The 19,240-nt window shown below is 39.8% G+C and overlaps 1 protein-coding gene across 1 annotated transcript in view; it reads left to right on the forward strand.

The window, feature by feature from the left end:
* The window catches only part of LOC120028844 (diacylglycerol kinase delta-like), an 84,926-nt gene that overhangs the window by 57,370 nt on the left and 8,316 nt on the right, over positions 1–19,240 (forward strand). The window contains exons 19-25 of the mRNA XM_038974089.1: positions 300–410; positions 1,262–1,358; positions 1,878–1,985; positions 8,074–8,187; positions 14,599–14,733; positions 16,373–16,527; positions 16,796–16,907. Coding sequence (XP_038830017.1) covers positions 300–410; positions 1,262–1,358; positions 1,878–1,985; positions 8,074–8,187; positions 14,599–14,733; positions 16,373–16,527; positions 16,796–16,907 — 832 coding nt within the window. The remainder of the gene's footprint in view (positions 1–299; positions 411–1,261; positions 1,359–1,877; positions 1,986–8,073; positions 8,188–14,598; positions 14,734–16,372; positions 16,528–16,795; positions 16,908–19,240) is intronic.

A 19,240-nucleotide genomic window follows, 5' to 3' on the forward strand; every position in this document is an offset into this window, starting at 1 on the left:
TATTTTCCAACTTACCTTTTGGTGTCGTCATTTCATCCAAACCGCTTTGTCGGTTTTTAGCTGGTTATTAAACAACGTCAAGAATCTCCTGACCAGCGTCTTTGGGGCATGGAGCAATGCTAGTGGAAATGGATTGAACTAGCTAGTGGTGTATTAAAAATGAGTTTTGCCTTCCTCTTTCCATGTTTCTGCTTTCCCCATGCGTTTGAAGTGAACTGTCCCTTTAAGCCCAACCTCATCATCATCATCTACCTTTTGCACCAGAGTTGTGAGTGACCTTGTACTGTGTTTGGTTTCAGTGACTGCTACACTGAGAAATGCGTGATGAACAACTACTTTGGGATCGGCCTGGATGCTAAGATCTCACTGGACTTCAACAATAAGCGGGACGAGCATCCCGAGAAGTGCAGGTAACTGAGGAACGAGGCAGAGCCTCTTGTCTGCTAGCTAAACCAGATACACCCAGTACTGGATAGGGTGATAAGCAGAGATGGAGTCTGATCTCGTGGTCTTTGTCTTGAGACCGCATAAATACAGTGTTGGTCTGGTCATGGTCTCAATACACAGGGTCTGGGTCTTGATAGATTGGGTCTGGGTCTCATGGGGTCTAGTCTGGGTCAGTGTAAAACTGTAAAATAAACCAAACAGTTTAGAAATGAACTTTTGGGATTGGAAAAACGCTTTCAGTGTAAACTTGTACGACAACAATTACATATAAAGTATGTAGAAAAGATAATTGAAATAACAATCACCTAATTAAAACCTAGACAGTCGGGGATCATCTCAAATTCAAAAAACGATTCATTCAGGAGTATTTTTGTCTTGGCCGACCGGGCAAGAAGGGCACACCGATTGGGGCCCACTTTGATTTTCTTATAATGTTTGAGCATAAGAACACAGTGTTAGCCAAGGCAAAATGCTCAGAATTGTAGGAAATGAGTCCCAATTTTCGTGATTATTTGGACAAAAATCTTCGCGAAATGTCTGTATTGCCGCAGCAAAATCAAGCATTTTTGGAACACCCCAAATCCTGGAGAGACTGTTTATAGCTCAGACACACCGCAAAGACCAACGGCTAAATGCAGTGAGTGGCAGCGGTGTGTTTTGTACTTTAGAGTAGCATTGTCTTTCATTTCTGTGCTACTGCTCTCCACAAAGAGCCTAACCTTTGTTTGTTGAACATAAAGTACATTTCTTTGTGTGTGTGTGTGTTTGTTGTGGCTCGGTCACTGTGTTAATTTGTGGTTCGGTCTGTGTTCAGGAGTCGCACCAAAAACATGATGTGGTACGGGGTTCTGGGCACCAAGGAGCTGCTGCATCGCACCTACAAGAACCTAGAGCAGAAGGTATTGTTGGAGGTAAGAAAACACAACAGTAGCCAAGTTGGTGCAACTAAGGGTACGGCCACATTGAGATTTTGTCTGAATATTCCGGGTGGAGCCAATGGTTTTTCAATGGGTGTCATCCGTTGCTGGATGAATGACAATGGAGATTAGTTGAAATTGTCCAACAAAAAAACTTGTCCAACAAAGAACAATATATTCGCCTTTGTACGCGCGCAACTCATCCGTCAACAAAAGCAGAGATGCGTTAAAATTTCAACAGACAAAAACGGACAATGATGAACGTCATATACTATTTAATCTGTGTCATGCGCCTCAGTGTGCCATACACTAAAGAGACTTGACTGTCATACCATAACTCTTACCCTGACCCTAACCCCGTGGGGCAATCTGGGATTGGCATATCCGTTTTTAGACTTTTCAATTCATGTCTGGCGGTGTTATTGTGGTTGTGGGAGTTTGTAACCGAACATATGCAGACAGTTTTGTTCTGTTACCGTATGATAATGTGTGTGTGTGTGTGTGTGTGTGTAGTGCGACGGGAGGCCTATCCCCCTCCCCAGCCTGCAGGGCATAGCTGTCCTGAACATCCCAAGCTATGCAGGCGGCACCAACTTCTGGGGCGGGACCAAAGAGGATGATGTAAGTGTCACCTCTCTTTGTGTTGTTGTTGCATAAGTACAATATGACTCCATAGGCAGCTGGATATTTTTTTAATAACTCTAACACATAAAGATTACATGACATTGTAACAGTGCTCACATGTTTCCTCCACATTTTTGTTTTGAATGTTATTAAGCCTCTTTGGGTCTTTGTTATGTAAATCGCATGTATTAGTAATATTTTTATAATAATTATTATTATTATTTATCCCCTTCCCTTTACAAAACCAGAATACCCCCAGCACAAATCTAACCCATTTCACATCGACCCCCCCCCCCCCCCCCCTCCCCCAGTCAGCGTTGTGTTCATGTGTGACTAACCACGTATGAGATATGAGTGTATAAAACATGCTCTTTCCATGACATAGACTGACCAGGTGAATCCAGGTGAAGGTTATGATCCCGTATTGACGTCACTTGTTAAATAGATGAAGGGGAGGAGATGGGTTAAAAAAATAAGCCTTGAGACATGGATTGTGTATGTATGCCATTCAGAGGGTTCAAAACATATTGATGCAGTAGTAGCTAAGACGGGGAGAAGTCTGTCTATAATAAAGCAATGCTCTGCCTTAACAACACTATCAACAAGGCATGTCCTACAGGCCCTAGACTACTGTTCAGTCGTGTGTTCAGGTGCCACAAAAAAAGGACTTAGGAAAATTGCAATTGGTTCAGAACAGAGTAGGACGGCTGGCCCTTGGATGTACACAGAGAGCTAATATTAATAATATGCATGTCAATCTCTCCTGGCTGAAAGTGGAGAAGAGATTGACTTCATCACTACTTTTATTTATGAGTGGTATTGACATGTTGAATGCACCAAGCTGTCTGTCTAAACTACTGGCACACAGCTCGGACACCCATGCATACCCCACAAGACGAGGTCTCTTCACAGTCCACAAGTCCAGAACAGACTATGGGAGGCACACAGTACTACATAGAGCCATGACTACATGGAACTCTATTCCACATCAAGTTACTGACGCAAGCAGTAAAATTAGATTTAAAAAACAGATTAAAACATCGGGACTGCGAAGCAACACAAACATTGACACGCACCCACAGACACACACACACACACACACACACACACACACACACACACACACACACACACACACACACACACACACACACACAGAATAACAATAACATACGCCCGTTACATACACATGGATTTAGTACTGTAGATGCAGTTGAAGTCGGAAGATTACATACACATTAGCCAAATACATTTAAACTCAGTTTTTCACAATTCCTGACATTTAATACTAGTAAAAATTCCCTGTCTTAGGTCAGTTAGGATCACCACGTTATTTTAAGAATGTGAAATGTCAGAATAATAGTAGAGAGAATTATTTATTTCAGCTTTTATTTCTTTCATCACATTCCCAGTGGGTCAGAAGTTTACATACACTCAATTAGTATTTGGTAGCATTGCCTTTAAATTGTTTAACTTGGATCAAACATTTCGGGTAGCCTTCCACAAGCTTCCCACAATAAGTTGGGTGGATTTTGGCCCATTCCTCCTGACAGAGCTGGTGTAACTGAGTTAGGTTTGTAGGCCTCCTTGCTCACTCACGCTTTTTCAGTTCTGCCCACAAATATTCAATAGGATTGAGGTCAGGGCTTTGTGATGGCCACTCCAATACCTTGACTTTGTTGTCCTTAAGCCATTTTGCAACAACTTTGGAAGTATGTTTGGGGTCATTGTCCATTTGGAAGACCCATTTGCGACCAAGCTTTAACATCTTGACTGATGTCTTGAGATGTTGCTTCAATATATCTACATCATTTTCCTGCCTCATGATGCCATCTATTTTGTGAAGTGCATCAGTCCCTCCTGCAGCAAAGCACCTCCACAACATGATGCTGCCACCCCCGTGCTTCATGTTTGGGATGTTGTTCTTCGGCTTGCAAGCCTCCCCCTTTTTCCTCCAAACATAACGAAGGTCATTATGGCCAAACAGCTCTATTTTTGTTTCATCAGACCAGAGGACATTTCTCCAAAAAGTACGATCTTTGTCCAAATGTGCAGTTGCAAACCGTAGTTTGGCTTTTTTATGGCTGTTTTGGAGCAGTGGCTTCTTCCTTGCTAAGCGGCCTTTTAGGTTATGTCGATATAGGACTCGTTTTACTGTGGATATAGATACTTTTGTACCTGTTTCCTCCAGCATCTTCACAAGGTCCTTTGCTGTTGTTCTGGGATTGATTTGCATTTTTCGCACCAAAGTACGTTCATCTCTAGGAGACAGAACGCGTCTCCTTCCTGAGCGGTATGACGGCTGCCTGGTCCCATGGTGTTTATACTTGCGTACTATTGTTTGTACAGATGAACGTGGTACCTTCAGGCGTTTGGAAATTGCTCACAAGAATGAACCAGACTTTTTTTTCTGAGGTCTTGGCTGATTTCTTTTGATTTTCCCATGATGTCAAGCAAAGAGGCACTGAGTTTGAAGGTAGGCCTTGAAATACATCCACAGGTACACCTCCAATTGACTCAAATTATGTAAATTAGCCTATCAGAATCTTCTAAAACCATGACATAATTTTCTGGAATTTTCCAAGCTGTTTAAAGGCACAGCCAACTTAGTGTATGTAAACTTCTGACCCACTGGAATTGTGATACAGTGAATTATAAGTTAAATAATCTGTCTGTAAATCTGTCTAAGTGAATGTAAACTTCCTACCAAATAGGGATTTAGTACTATAGATATGTGGTAGTGGTGGAGTAGGGGCCTGAGGGCACACAGTGTGTTGTGAATGTATTGTAATGTTTTTAAAATTGTATAAACTGCATTAATTTTGCTGTGGCAGCATAATGGGGATTCATAATAATTATAAATGGGCATGACAAAAGATTAAAGTGCCTTTGAACGGGGTATGGTAGTAGGTGCCAGGCGCACAAGTTTGAGTGTCTCAAGAACTGCAATGCTGCTGGGTTTTTCACTCTCAACTGTTTCATGAATGGTCCACCACCCAAAGGACATCCAGCCAACTTGACACAACTATGGGAAGCATTGGAGTCAACATGGGCCAGCATCCCTGTGGAATGCTTTCGACACCTTGTAGAGTTCATGCCCTGACAAATTGAGGCTGTTCTGACGGCAAAAGGGAGTGTAACTCAATATTAGGAAGGTGTTCCTAACGTTTTGTACACTCAGTGTGTACAGTGCATTCGGAAAGTTTTGAGACCCCTTGACTTTTTCCACATTTTGTTAAGTTACACACTTATTCTAAAATGTATTGAAATGTTTTTCCCTATCATCAATCTACACACAATACCCCATTATGACAAAGCAAAAAATGTTTTTTAGACATTTTTGCTAATTTATTAAACATTTAAAAACGAAAATGTCAAAGTTATATAAGTAATCAGACCCTTTACTCAGCACTTTGTTGAAGCACCTTTGGCAGTGATTACAGCCTCAAGTCTTCTTGGGTATGATGCTACAAGCTTGCAGATCCTCTCAAGCTCTGTCAGGTTGGATGGAGAGTGTCGCTGCACAGCTATTTTCAGGTCTCTCCAGAGATGTTTGATTGGGTTCAAGTCCGGGCTCTGGCTGGGCCACTCAAGATAATTCAGAGACTTGTCTTGGCTGTGTGGTTAGGGTCGTTGTCCTGTTGGAAGGTGAACCTTCGCCCCAGTCTGAGGTCCAGAGCGCTCAAGAGCAGGTTTTGATTAAGGATCTCTCTACTTTGCTCCGTTCATCTTTGCCTCGATCCTGTCTAGTCTCCCAGTCCCTGCCACTGAAAAACATCCCCACAGCATCATGCTGCCACCATCATGCTTCACCGTAGAGATGGTGCCACGTTTCCTCCAGATGTGATACTTGGCATTCAGGCCAAAGAGTTCAATCTTGGTTTCATCAGACCAGAGAATCTTGTTTCTCATGGTCTGAGAGTCCTTTGGGTGCCTTTTGACAAACTCCAAGCGGGCTGTTGTGTCTTTTACTGCGGAGTGGCTTTCGTCTGGCCACTCTACCATAAAGGCCTAATTGGTGTAGTGCTGCAGAGATGGTTGTCCTTCTGGAAGGTTGTCCCATCTCCACAGAGGAACTCTAGAGCTCTGTCAGAGTGACCATTGGGTTTTTGGTCACCTCCCTGACCAAGGCCCTTCTCACTCGATTGCTCAGTTTGGCCGGGCGGCCAGCTCTTGGAAGAGTCTTGGTGGTTCCAAACTTCTTCCATTTAATAATGATGGAGACCACTGTGTTCTTAGGGACCTTCAATGCTGCAGAAAGGTTTTGGTAGCCTTCCCCAGATCTGTTCCTCGACACAATCCTTTCTCGGAGCTCTACGGACAACTCCTTCGACCTCATGGCTTGGTTTTTGCTCTGGCATGCACTGTATATAGACAGGTATGTGCCTTTCCAAATCGTGTCCAATCAATTGAATTTACCACAGGTGGACTCTAATCAAGTTGTAGAAACATCTCAAGGATGGTCAATGGAAACAGGATGCACCTGAGCTCAATTTCGAGTCTCATAGCAAATGGTGTGAATAAGGTTTTTCTGTCTTTGGTGTTTAATAAAGTTGCAAACATTTTAAAAACACTGTTTTCGCTTCGTCATTATGGGATATTGTGTGTAGATTGCTGAGGAAATTGTTTTATTTAATCCATTTTAGACTAAGGCTGTAACATTACAAAATGTAGAAAAAGTCGAGGTCTGAATACTTTCCGAAGGCACAGTATGTTCACACCCCCTGACTTTATTTATTTTTGTGTTACAGCCTGAATTTAAAATCAATTCAATTTAGATTTTTTTTTTTTACTGGCCTACAGACAATACCCCATAATATAAGTGGAATTATGTTTTTCAAAATGTTTACAAATTAATTTGGGGAAAAAACCACATGTCTGAGTCAATAAGTATTCAACCCCTTTTGTTATGGCAAGCCAGAATAAGTTCAAGAGTAAAAATTTGCTTACCAAGTCAAATATGGCAAAGGACCAAACAGATTTAACCGCAAATATCAGGGAGGTTTTCCAATGCCTCACAAAGAAGGGCACCTATTGGTAGATGTGTAAAGTACGAAAACCAGACATTGAATATCCCTTTGAGTATGGTGAAGTTGTTAATTACACTTTGGAGTATGTATCAATACACCCAGTTACTACAAAGATACAGGCGTCCTTCCTAACTCAGTTGCCGGAGAGGACGGAAACTGCTCACAGATTTTTTACATTTACCCACCTACCAGTAAGTGCTCTTCTTTGTGAGGCATTGGAAAACCTCCCTGGTCTTTGTAATTTAATCTTTGTTTGAAATTCACTGGTCGACTGAGGGACCTAACAGATTATTGTATGTGTGGGGTACAGAGATGAGGTAGTCATTCATGTTATACACTATTATTGCACACAGTGTGCACTTATTTAGGCTTGCCATAACAAAGGGTTTGAATACTTATTGACTCAAGACATTTCAGCTTTTAGTTTTTATTAATTTGAATAAATGTCTAAAAACATAATTCCATGTATTCAGGCTGTAACACAACAACATTTTGAATAGGTCAAGGGGTGTGAATACTGTATATGTGACATGTGCCGAGGAGTGTTGCCACTCGACCACAGCTCTGCACAATATATTTGGCATATACACCGAGTCTACAAAACATATGAAACACCTGCTCTTTCTATGACACCGACTGACCAGGTGAATCCAGGTGAAAAATCCACTTCAGTCAGTGTAGATGAAGGGGGAGATATATTTTTAAGCCTTGAGACATGGATTGTGTATGTGTGCCATTCAGAGGGTGAATGTCCAAGACAAAATATTTAAGTGCCTTTGAGTGGGGTAGGGTAGCAGGTGCCAGGCACACCGGTTTGAGTGTGTCAAGAACACTCAAAAGTTTCCTGTGTGTATCAAGAATGGTCCACCACCCAAAGGACATCCAGCCAACTTGACACAACTATGGGAAGCATTGGAGTCAACATGGGCCTTGTAGAGTTCACGAATTGAGGCTCTTCTGAGGGCAAAAGGGTGTGTAACTCAATAATTGGAAGGTGTTCCTAATGTTTTGTACCGTCGGTTTATGTAAAAAATGACATGTCCTCTTCCCTGCAGACGTTCACAGCGCCGTCCTTTGACGATAAGATCCTGGAGGTGGTGGCGGTGTTTGGCAGCATTCAAATGGCTGTGTCCAGAGTCATCAACCTGCAGCACCACCGTATCGCACAGGTAACACACACAACATTTTCACGAACTCAGAGTGTGTGGAATCCCTCCACATCCTCATAGACGATCTAGATACTTTTTCGAACATCTCTGGATTAAAACCAAATTGTGATAAGTGTACTATATTATGTATTCGATCACAAGAAAAGACAACTTTTACATTACCGTGTAGTTTACCAATAAAATTGTCTGACGGGGATGTGGACGTACTCGGTATACATATCCCGAAAGAAAGAAATGATCTCACTCCAATACATTTTAATAGAAAATTAGCAAAACTAGATAAGATCTGTCTGCCATGGAAAGGAAAATAGCTGTCTATTTGTGGAAAATTCTGCCTGATTTAACTCTTTAGTCACATCACAGTTTACCTATTTGCTTATGGTTTTGCCTACACCTAGCAACCTGTTTTTTAAATTATATGAGCAAAAAATATTCTATTTTTTGGGAATGGCAAGACAGACTAAATTAAAAGGGCCTATTTATGTAATGAATATGAATTCGGAGTGCAGAAATGATTAAATATTAATGCATTAGACCTCTCACTAAAGGCGTCAGTCATACAAAAGTTATACTTAAACCAATCTGGTTCTCTTGCAAATTAGTAAGAATGTCTCATCCGATGTTCAAGAATGGCCTTTTTCCATTTTCAGATTACAGCCGCTCACTTTCGGTTATTTGAAAACAAAATTATCTCCAAAATATAGTTATTTTTTTTAACAAACCATAGAAAGTTGGTTGCAATTTCAGTTTAATCCACCAGAAAAGACAGAAGAAATAATACAACCAATATTGTGATTAAACTCAAGTATACTAATTGATAAAAAACTTTATTTTTCAATAAAAATACATTTAAATAAAAGTTATAATCTTTGTAAATTATATCATAAATAGGACTGGTGGAGTTATGTCACCCATGGAGCTAACACAAATATATGGAAATGTATGCTCTACCCAAAATTACAACCAAGTAATTGCAGCATTACCACAAAAATGGAAGAGGCGCGTGGAAGGGGGAAAAGTAAGGAACTTGTCTGTCGGCCCTGCATTAAAGACCAAAATTGGTTAAAGAAAATTGTGATGAATAAAAATATACCAGTTTCATTTAAGGACCAAAAAATGGACAGATGTGCCATATAGATTCCAAAATAGTTGGGAAGAAATGTTCGATTCCATGGCAGATGGGTTATGAATTGACACGCAAAACGACACTGTCCATATGTAGCTCAGTTTTGGTCACAGGTCCAGGAATGGCTGAAGAATTGCAGCATTTACCTGGAGCTAATGCTGCAGATAGCAATACTGGATGATTTAAAAAGTCATAGTCAATTGATCAATAATATAATAATACTTTTAGCAAAATGTTTTATCTTTGTGCAATATTCACATTACTTTTGATATGATTTTCTTGTCATTTGTTAGTTTTTTCAATAATTTATTTTGTGCGCCTTTTCAGTTTTAAGTAGTATATTTTCAAAATTCTTAAGTACCAATTTCTAAACTGATAACACTTGTAATGCTCCCTATCTTTATGGTCAGAACCTTTGATTGTGCTTTCACCCTTGAGTCATTCATGAAAATGTATGTTTTCCGTGAAATACCATGAGAACATTTTCATTTAGTCACCAATACATCAGATATAATAGGCTTACCATTTTAGTCATGTTAACTTCCATTTAATCCAATAGCAAAAAATACAAGATACACATTTCAAAACTGTTCTTTTTGAAGTCCTTAATAGAAAGAATAGTAGATGGTAAATATCATTTTCATACAGTTCTTGACAGAAAACTATTTATTTGATCATTTGTAATCAATGGCAGGTTTCATTATCTTTAGACATTACATACGTAGGACAAATCATCAGGAATAAGGGTATTGTAAAGCAGTTGGCGACTAAAAACGTAGCATGGTGTGGTATGCCATTTCTGCCGCATCCAACATTGTACAAGATCACCTTTTCGACGTGACTTGTCAACTGATACAGTATTGTCTGTCTCTCTGCTTGAAGCCACATTCATATATCATTTGGTTTTACCTTCTAACATAAATTGGTGCCAAATTGATACATTTGAGGTAAAAATATAGAATTTCGGTGTTCAGCAGATATCAAACTACACTGAGTATACCAAACATTAGGAACACCTAATATTGAGTTGCACCCCCCTTTGCCCTCAGAATAGCCTCAATTCGTCAGGGCATGGACTCAATAAGGTGTCGAAAGCGTTCCACACGGATGCTGGCCAAATTAACTCCAATGCGTCCCACAGTTGTTTCAAGTTAGCTGGATGTCCTTTGGGTGCTGGACTATTATTGATACACACGGGAGACATTTTAGCGTGAAAAACGCATCAGAGCTGCAGTTCTTGACACAAACCAGTTCCCTTGGCTCCTACCACCAATGTTCCCTCTAATTTGTTTTGTCATTGAGCAAATGTCAGGTCTGCTGAGTGCAAACTTGAACGTTGTGAAAATTCAGTGCAACTTCCAGAGCACGTTTATTGTGAACACTGAGGTTATACCCACTTTATGTTAAAGTTTTAACATTGACCAAGTAGGCAAAATGTTGTTGTGCTGTTTCGTGCATGAAACCACTTTACAAAATAAAATATACTATTATTCGCATATCATTAGCACAGAGAATCAGACAAATTATGCTACCCTTTGCCTATTGGCTACTTAGCTTATTCAAGCCTGTCTCAAAATAGAACACCTCCCCTTTAAGCAAAAAAAAAAAGCTTTTTAACTGACTCGCTTTTCAAAGTCTAGAAATGTACATGTTTTGTGCTCTTGTAGGAAGCAATCACTCCCCTATTGCTGACTACAAATTATATTTAACTGGGCTTGTAACTTACTAACTAGCAAAGGATATGAACAAAATGTGCACACCTGGCTACATGCAGCTCTCGCTTTGATCTCAAAACAAGTGCATCTACTCACGACTGCTCATTCTGTAAACAAAGTCCAGTTCACCGGTCTGTGTAGAGTACAGGCGGAGTCGTGCGTGCTAATGCATGCTTACTCCAATGTGTTGTGCCTAAAACAAAATCTAGTTAGTTAGTTTTGTTCCTGTATGTTGCATTGAAAGTGGCTAATATTGCGTTGATTCGATCATAATTGCTACAGCAAAGGGTAACTTGGATAGTGTTAACAGGGAAAACTCTAGAACATTGGTCACCAAACTTTTCAAGATCACTTTCTTAGTCAAAATGCAAGCCGAGATCTACTACTCAGATTTTTTTTAACATGACCAATTAAAAACCGTACCGTAGCAATGAGGTTTGTGTAGTAAGCTATATGCCCAATACTTTATCACCGCATATTGGCTTTGCTTGAATTGCCCTGCCCAATGCATTGTTGTTTGGGCCATTTAAAAAAATATATATTTAAAAATTAAAGGTAGGCTATATGATCACACCGGTAATGGATCCGTTGTTGTTTTACTTGTGAGGCACAGCTGAGTGAGTATACATTTAAATAATTTGCTTTTAAATTGTATTTTACTGGGCTGATGGTGCCTGCATCTGATGGTCAGTCTCAGCAGAGGGAGAGAGCAGCAGACTGAGGATCCGCCTCTCAACATCCTTCCACTCTTCCTTTCCTCCACTGACACTGACCAAAAAGGGACACCGTCTTCCAGCTGATGGTGAAACTTGAGTCGCACCGTATTATTTCTGCCTCATGCACAAATTCATGTTGTTACTCCTATGAACAGAGAAAGTTAAATATTCCTCAATATTAAAAAGACCCAAGCCGCTAATAATAATAACAACGCAAGCCTATAGATAATGTTAGGTTTTAAATTAACCGAGTAAAACTCACAGACGATTAGTAAAGCTCAAACCAAGTTTGTTCACCCGAAGGCTCGAACAGCTGAACAGACAAAGACATATTGCCACCAGCACAAGTGTATATATATATACCCCAATTTAGGTGAAGTATCCTCCTTCTCTCGAACTTTATTGCTAGGCAGGAAGTTAAGCCATGCGAACAATAAACTGTTCCTTCTCCCTTAATGTGACCTGACCTCGGCCCCCATTCTTAACTTAACCACATCTCTCCAACCTTATCAGTGCCTGCAACCATGTGATTCCTCCTACAGATAACCATTAACTTCTGGTTTAGAAATCAGACTATGGCACTCAATATTTCAAGTTCAGGAGTCAGAACCCATCCATATACTTTCCTACTCATTCATTACTGCTGCAGTGCTTGTTGTAGTGCTGAGTTGAAATAGGAAGAATGCGCATTTTATGGCTTATAAAATTATTATTCCACTGTTGACATCCAGTGGAAGCGATAGGAACTGCAGGAAGGTCCCTTAGAAATCTGGATTCCCAATGAAACCCATTGAAAAGAGAGTGACCTCAACAACAAAAAACTGATTGGAATGGTTTGTCCTCTGGGTTTTGCCTGCCAAATAAGTTCTGTTATAGTCACAGACATGATTCAAACAGTTTTAGAAACTTCATATCCAATACTAATAATAATATGCATATATTAGCATCTGGGACTGAGTAGGAGGCAGTTTACTCTGGGCACGCTTTTCATCCAAACGTGAAAATGCTGCCCCCTATCCTAGAGAAGTTAAGAACGTTGCCAGCTAGTATGTCAATGGAACATTTAGAACGAACGACTGGGTCACGTCTCTAGCAACCGAATCGATTGAACGAACGACCAGCCGGCTTGGGTAGCATCCCTAGATTTGTGTCGGGACTACAGTTGAAGTCGGAAGTTTACATACACCTTAGCCAAATACATTTAAACTCAGTTGTTCACAATTCCTAACACCCGTGCCAATATATCCTCCAAACACTGGCTTCAAGGGCTTTATCACTTTTATATAACTGCTGAACACTGTAAAATTCTATATTCTTACATCATAAATGTGTCAATTGGCATGCATTTGTGTTGGAACGTGAAACCAAATCATATATAGATGAGGCTGTAAATAGTACATCATCCTCCATCTTTTGTGGTGCAGGCTGATGGAGGATGATGTACTATTTACAGCCTCATCATTCGAAATGGTAGCAGATAGTGACTTTTTCCACTTTGTCCTATCGAAACACACTTTTTCCACTTTGTCCTATCTGCTACCATTTCGAATGATTGTGTAGTGTACAATGCACTGATGAAATACCTGGGTTATATATAGCAATATATTCCACTCATCATCTCAGTTGAAAAGTCACATAGAAAATTTGATTTTATACATTGTTACATGGGGCAGAAATGGCATACACACACCGTGCTACCGCAATACCGTTATACTGTAGCCTACTGCAATACAATACCCCTTTTTTTATGATTTGTCCTTCGTGTGTTCTGTATTCAGTAAGAATAATTAAACTGTAAGACTGAAATAATTCTCAACATGCTCTCACCCTGACATTGAAAACAAAGCATAAAAAATGTGGTTTGCAAAACAAAAAAATAATGTCAAGAAAAATGTCAAGTTATACCCAAATACAGTATGGAAAATTATATTTACCATCTACTATTCCTTTTCAAACACTGCAAAAAGCATTGTTTAGAAAATGTACCTTGCATTTTTTGCTATTGAATTAAACAAAATGTTCTCATGGTATTTCATGGAAAACATAAATGTTGCATGAATGACTCAGGGGTGAAAGATGTGTTGAGCTACAATGAATGCACAATCAAAGGTTCTGAACAGAATACAGGGGGCATTACAAGTGTTATCAGTTTTGTACTTAGAGTTTTGAAATTAGACCACTTACACCTGTAAAATGCACCAAAGTAATTGAAAACATTTTCAATATTTTCTTTTAAGGGATAGTTCACCAAAATCACGAAATAAAATGTTGGTTACCTTTCCCTGTAGGCAGTCTATGTACAAGGTATGACAGCAATCCACGGTATCCATTGACTTGCATTGGATTTGGACCACAAATGCTAAAAAGTTTGCATTTGGAAACAGTGGCCAGGTAAACAAAAGCAAATCATGGATTGCTGTCATACCTTGTCCATAGGCTGCTTACAGGGTAAGGAAACCAATTAGTAATTTTGTAATTTGGGTGAACTATCCCTTTTAAATGGAAGCATATACAGTGTGCAGGCCTTTGTGTTATTCTAATGAACAGTGCATTCGGAAAATATTCGGACCCCTTGACTTTTTCCACATTTTGTTACGTTACAGCCTTATTCTAAAATAGATTTTCCTTTTGAATCTACATACAAAACCCCATAATGACAAAGGGAAAACAGGTTTTTAGACATTTTTGCAAATGTATTTACATTAGTATTCAGACCCTTTGCTATTAGACTCGAAATTGAGCTCAGGTGCATCCTGTTTCCATTGATCATCCTTGAGATTTTTTATACAATTTTCTTGGTTTCATAGCGTACTGTCTGGTTGAATGTTTCTCCCCATTTGCTCTCCTATTGCAGTGTCGTACAGTGAAGATCACCATCCTCGGGGATGAGGGCGTGCCGGTGCAGGTGGACGGAGAGGCCTGGGTCCAGCCCCCGGGGTACATCAAGATTATCCACAAGAACCGAACCCAGACTCTCACCAGAGACCGAGTGAGTACACATCTATGGGGTCACACATTTTCAATTACATTTGCATTGATGTCAGAAGGATTAGAGGGACCGTAGAGTGCTGAGTACCAGGCAGTTAGCAAGTTTTGTAGACTACTAATGACCATCAGCAGTATCAGAGCTTGGAGAAGCCTAATTACCGTGACTACATGGTCACGTGGAATTTGACTGCCATCATGACTCGTGTTAATCCAGCCACAGTGTCCGATTTCTAAAAGGCTTTATGGCGAAAGCACACCATGCAATTATGTTAGGTCAGCGCCTAGCCACAGAAAACCATACAGCCATTTTCCAACCAAGGAGAGGTGTCACAAAAGTCAGAAATAGTGTTAAAATGTATCACTTACCTTTGATGATCTTCATCTGATGGCACTCCCAGGTCTCCATGTTAGACAATAAATGTTAGTTTTGTTCGCTAAAGTTCATCTTTATGTCCAAATACCTCCTTTTTGTTTGCGCGTTTAGTCCAGTAATCCAAATGCACAAAGCGCGGGCACAAAGTCCCGACGAAAAGTCAATTAAAGTTCGTAGAAACATGTCAAACGATGTATAAAATCAATCTTTAGGATGTTTTTATCATAAATCTTCAATAATATTCCAACCGGACAATTCCGTTGTCATTAGAAAGGAAAGAGAACGAGCGTCGCGCTCACGCGCGAGACTAAACTAATGTCTTTCAGCTTGCCCACAAGGTGTGCCGCTGTATGACACAAATTTTAAAGGAGGAACCACTGTAGCTGTGGGATCAGCAGAAGCACCAGGGTAGTTAGAGGGACATATATTAGGTTACTTACATTGTGTCTTCCAACGCCCCTGGGATAATGTACATTTGCATTATGACAACTCAGCGACATAATGGTAGGATTTAACTGAGTTGGGCTTGGGTCATTGATAAGTCATTGTCTCAACGCTGCCTTATAATGCTGTGAAAGGATCCAGGAACCCAAATGATTTGGGTGGATCCCATCCTCCTTATAAAACGGGTTTTGTTTCCAGAAGGTATCATAATTGTCAATAAATATTACACCGACAGAGCCGCAATTGTCTCGTAGCCAGTGATGGAGGGCTAAAAGTTTGTTGAAATGTTCAATGCCATGATTTAGGGAGGGCAGAGGGACAGATATTATGGGGCGTTTCTTGTTGACAAGCAGTGACCAAATCAGTTCTTTAAAATCCATCTTCAGCTGTTCTGAGCTGCCCTTCATAATGTCATTGAATCTCACATGAACTATCATAGACTTCATTTCCTGATGCTTGTTTAAAATGTTTGGGAAGCAGCTTATTGATGTCCTGTACTCGTGCTCCTGGATAGCACAACGTTTTTGCTCTAGGGACTGAGACATTTCTCACCATTGAACTGCCCAATACAACGGCCTGAGAAGGGAATGGAGAAATCCACCCATTCCTACCGCTCACACAATTCGTTGAACCTTTCACGGTTCAATGATTTGACATGATTTGTTTGTATAGTATTTGTATGTCTTGTGTGAATGTTGCTGTTATATTGCGGTCATATCTTTAATTGACGTATCGCATCTAACGTACCGCAACTATAGTTCCCTCTGGGAAGAATACAGCTATCCTATCCTATTCTATTCATCCTGTTGCCTGCTTGTCTCAGGCCTTCGAGAGCACGCTGAAGTCGTGGGAAGACAAGCAGAGGTGCGAGTTCCCCCGGCCGCTGCCCCAGTATGCATTGCAGCCGGAGATCGTATCCGAGGAAGAAGCCTCCCAGATCAACCTGTTTGGACAGGCGGCCGGCGCCCTCATCCACAGGTAAGATAACATTGATTCATTAATAATAACATTGGATTAAAGCAGGGTATGGTTGAATTCCATTTAGATTGAAAATTGTCCTAGACCGTGATATACAATTCCCTCGTTGTTTACCTAACGGCCAAACTATACAGTTCGATGCTCTGTTTGCTGTTTCTGGCATAGTATGCCAAAAACATCACTTACAGAACGCTTGTGATATGCCTGCAGTGTAGTTTCCCAGTAACATTAGATGTTCGATGTCGTGACGAACTGTGTGTGTTCCCAGTATCCGAGAGATCGCCCAGTCCCACCACAGTATGGAGCAGGAGCTGGCCCATGCCGTCAACGCAAGCTCAAAGGCCATGGACGTGGTATACGCTAATTCCAAGAGCACAGGGGTACGTGGGGCTCCTGTTCTACCTTTTATACCAGTCAACCAACTTCTAGTAATACAGGGGTGCCCAACATACATGTGCCAAATGTAGATTGACAATCTTTTTTGGCTTATACGGTGTCTTCAGAAAGTATTCATATTATGTTGTTTACAGCCTGAATTCATAATAGGTACATTTTTTTAAATCCTCACCCATCTACACACAATACTCCGTAATGACAAAGTGAAAACATGTTTTTTGACATTTTTTCAAATGTATTGAAAAGGAAATACAGAAATATGACATTTACATAAGTATTCACACTCCTGAGTGAATAGAATCACTATTGGCAGCGATGACAGCTGTGAGGTATTCTGGGTAAGTCTCGAAGAGCTTTCCACACCTGGATTGTGCAACATTTGCCCATTATTCTTTAAAAAATTCTTCAAGCTCTGTCAAATTGGTTGTTGGTCATTGCTAGACAACAATTTTCAGGTTATGCCATATATTTTCAAGTATATTTACTTATTTACAAAAAGTGTTAAACAAATCAAACTATATTTTAGATTCTTCAAAGTAGCCACCCTTTGCCTTGATGACAGATTTGCACACTCTTGGCATTCTCTTAACCAGGATTAACAAGAAGTTAAGCTTTAATTTGGTGTATTGCACTTGTGATTGTATGAAAGTTAAATATTTCTAATAATTTTTTGGGAATTTCGCGCTCTGCAATTTCACTGGATGTTGTCAAAACGTTCCGCTAGCGGAACCCCCAGCCGTAACAGGTTTTAAGGAGCCTTCTGGTCCTAGACTTGGTGCTCCGGTACCGCTTGCCGTGCGGTAGCAAAGAAAACAGTCTATAACTTGGGTGACTGGGGTCTTTGACAATTTTCTGGGGCTTTCCTCTGACGCCGTCTAGTATATAGGTCCTGGATTTGATTTGGATCTCTTTTAGTCCCCATTTGGACTAATCTTCCAAGAGTCCTTAAACATTAAAATACAATTTATAATACGAACACATTTTCACATATAACACACTATTACAAACATACATAATATACTAACATAATGACCCAATAAATACTCAATCTAAAAAAATATTGATTCTTCATCTACTATAGTCCCACAACAATTCTATGTATTATATTTAAATAATTTTTAAATAATGTTTACATTTATATATTGAAAGGTTTCTGGTTTGCTCAGTTAATTTATTACATTTCTTTATTGCTCTAAATCGAAATGTTCTTTTGCCTATTTCTCTTTTCTGTCTGGATAACGCATAGATGGTGGACAATCTATTCCTAGTATTTACGGAATGTCTGTCTCTTACCAACTGAATACCGTTGTGAATAGAACTTGACCGTTTTAAATTGTGTATATTATGAAATAAAATAAGCATGTTTTTTTCAATTATCTTGTCGATTGATGACCAGCCAAGAACATTGCCATGACTGCAACAGGAGAACCATATCTCCACCTTAAAACCATCCTTGCTGCTTTGTTCTGTGCATTCTGCAGCCTCCTAACTTCACTTGATGATGCATTTCCCCAGACCACAGAACAGTAGTTCACCTGACTCTCAATTAATGCTTGTGTTATTTGCTTACCTTTCAGTGATACCCATCCCGGATCCTCCTCATCAAAAAAGCTGACTAGCATAGCCTAGCCTAACGGGACAGGGATATCATATAATATAATTTTCATGAAATCACAAGTCCAATACAGCAAATGAAAGATAAACATCTTGTGAATCCAGCCATCATTTCTGATTTTTAAAATGTTTTACAGCGAAAACACAATATGTATTTATATTAGCTAACCACAATAGCCAAACACACAACCGCATATTTTCACCATGTTTCCACCGCATAGGTAGCTTTCACAAAACCGACAAAATAGAGATATAATTAGTCACTAACCAAGAAACAACTTCATCAGATGACAGTCTTATAACATGTTATACAATACATTTATGTTTTGTTCGAAAATGTGCATATTTGAGGTATAAATCATAGTTTTACATTGCAGCCACCATCAAAAATAGCATCAAAGCAGCCAGAATAATTACAGAGAGCAACGTGAAATACATAAATACTCATCATAAAACATATATGAAAAATACATGGTGTACAGCAAATGAAAGATAAACATCTTGTGAATCCAGCCAATATTTCCGATTTTTTAAGTGTTTTACAGCGAAAACACAATATAGAATTATATTAGCTTACCACAATAGCCAAACACACAACCGCATTTATTCACCGCAAAGGTAGCTTTCGCAAAAACCAGCAATAAATATAAAATTAATCACTAACCTTTGGACAACTTCATCAGATGACAGTCTTATAACATCA

The sequence above is a fragment of the Salvelinus namaycush genome, chromosome 34 (assembly GCF_016432855.1).
Source record: "Salvelinus namaycush isolate Seneca chromosome 34, SaNama_1.0, whole genome shotgun sequence".
Classification (NCBI taxonomy): Eukaryota; Metazoa; Chordata; class Actinopteri; order Salmoniformes; family Salmonidae; genus Salvelinus; species Salvelinus namaycush.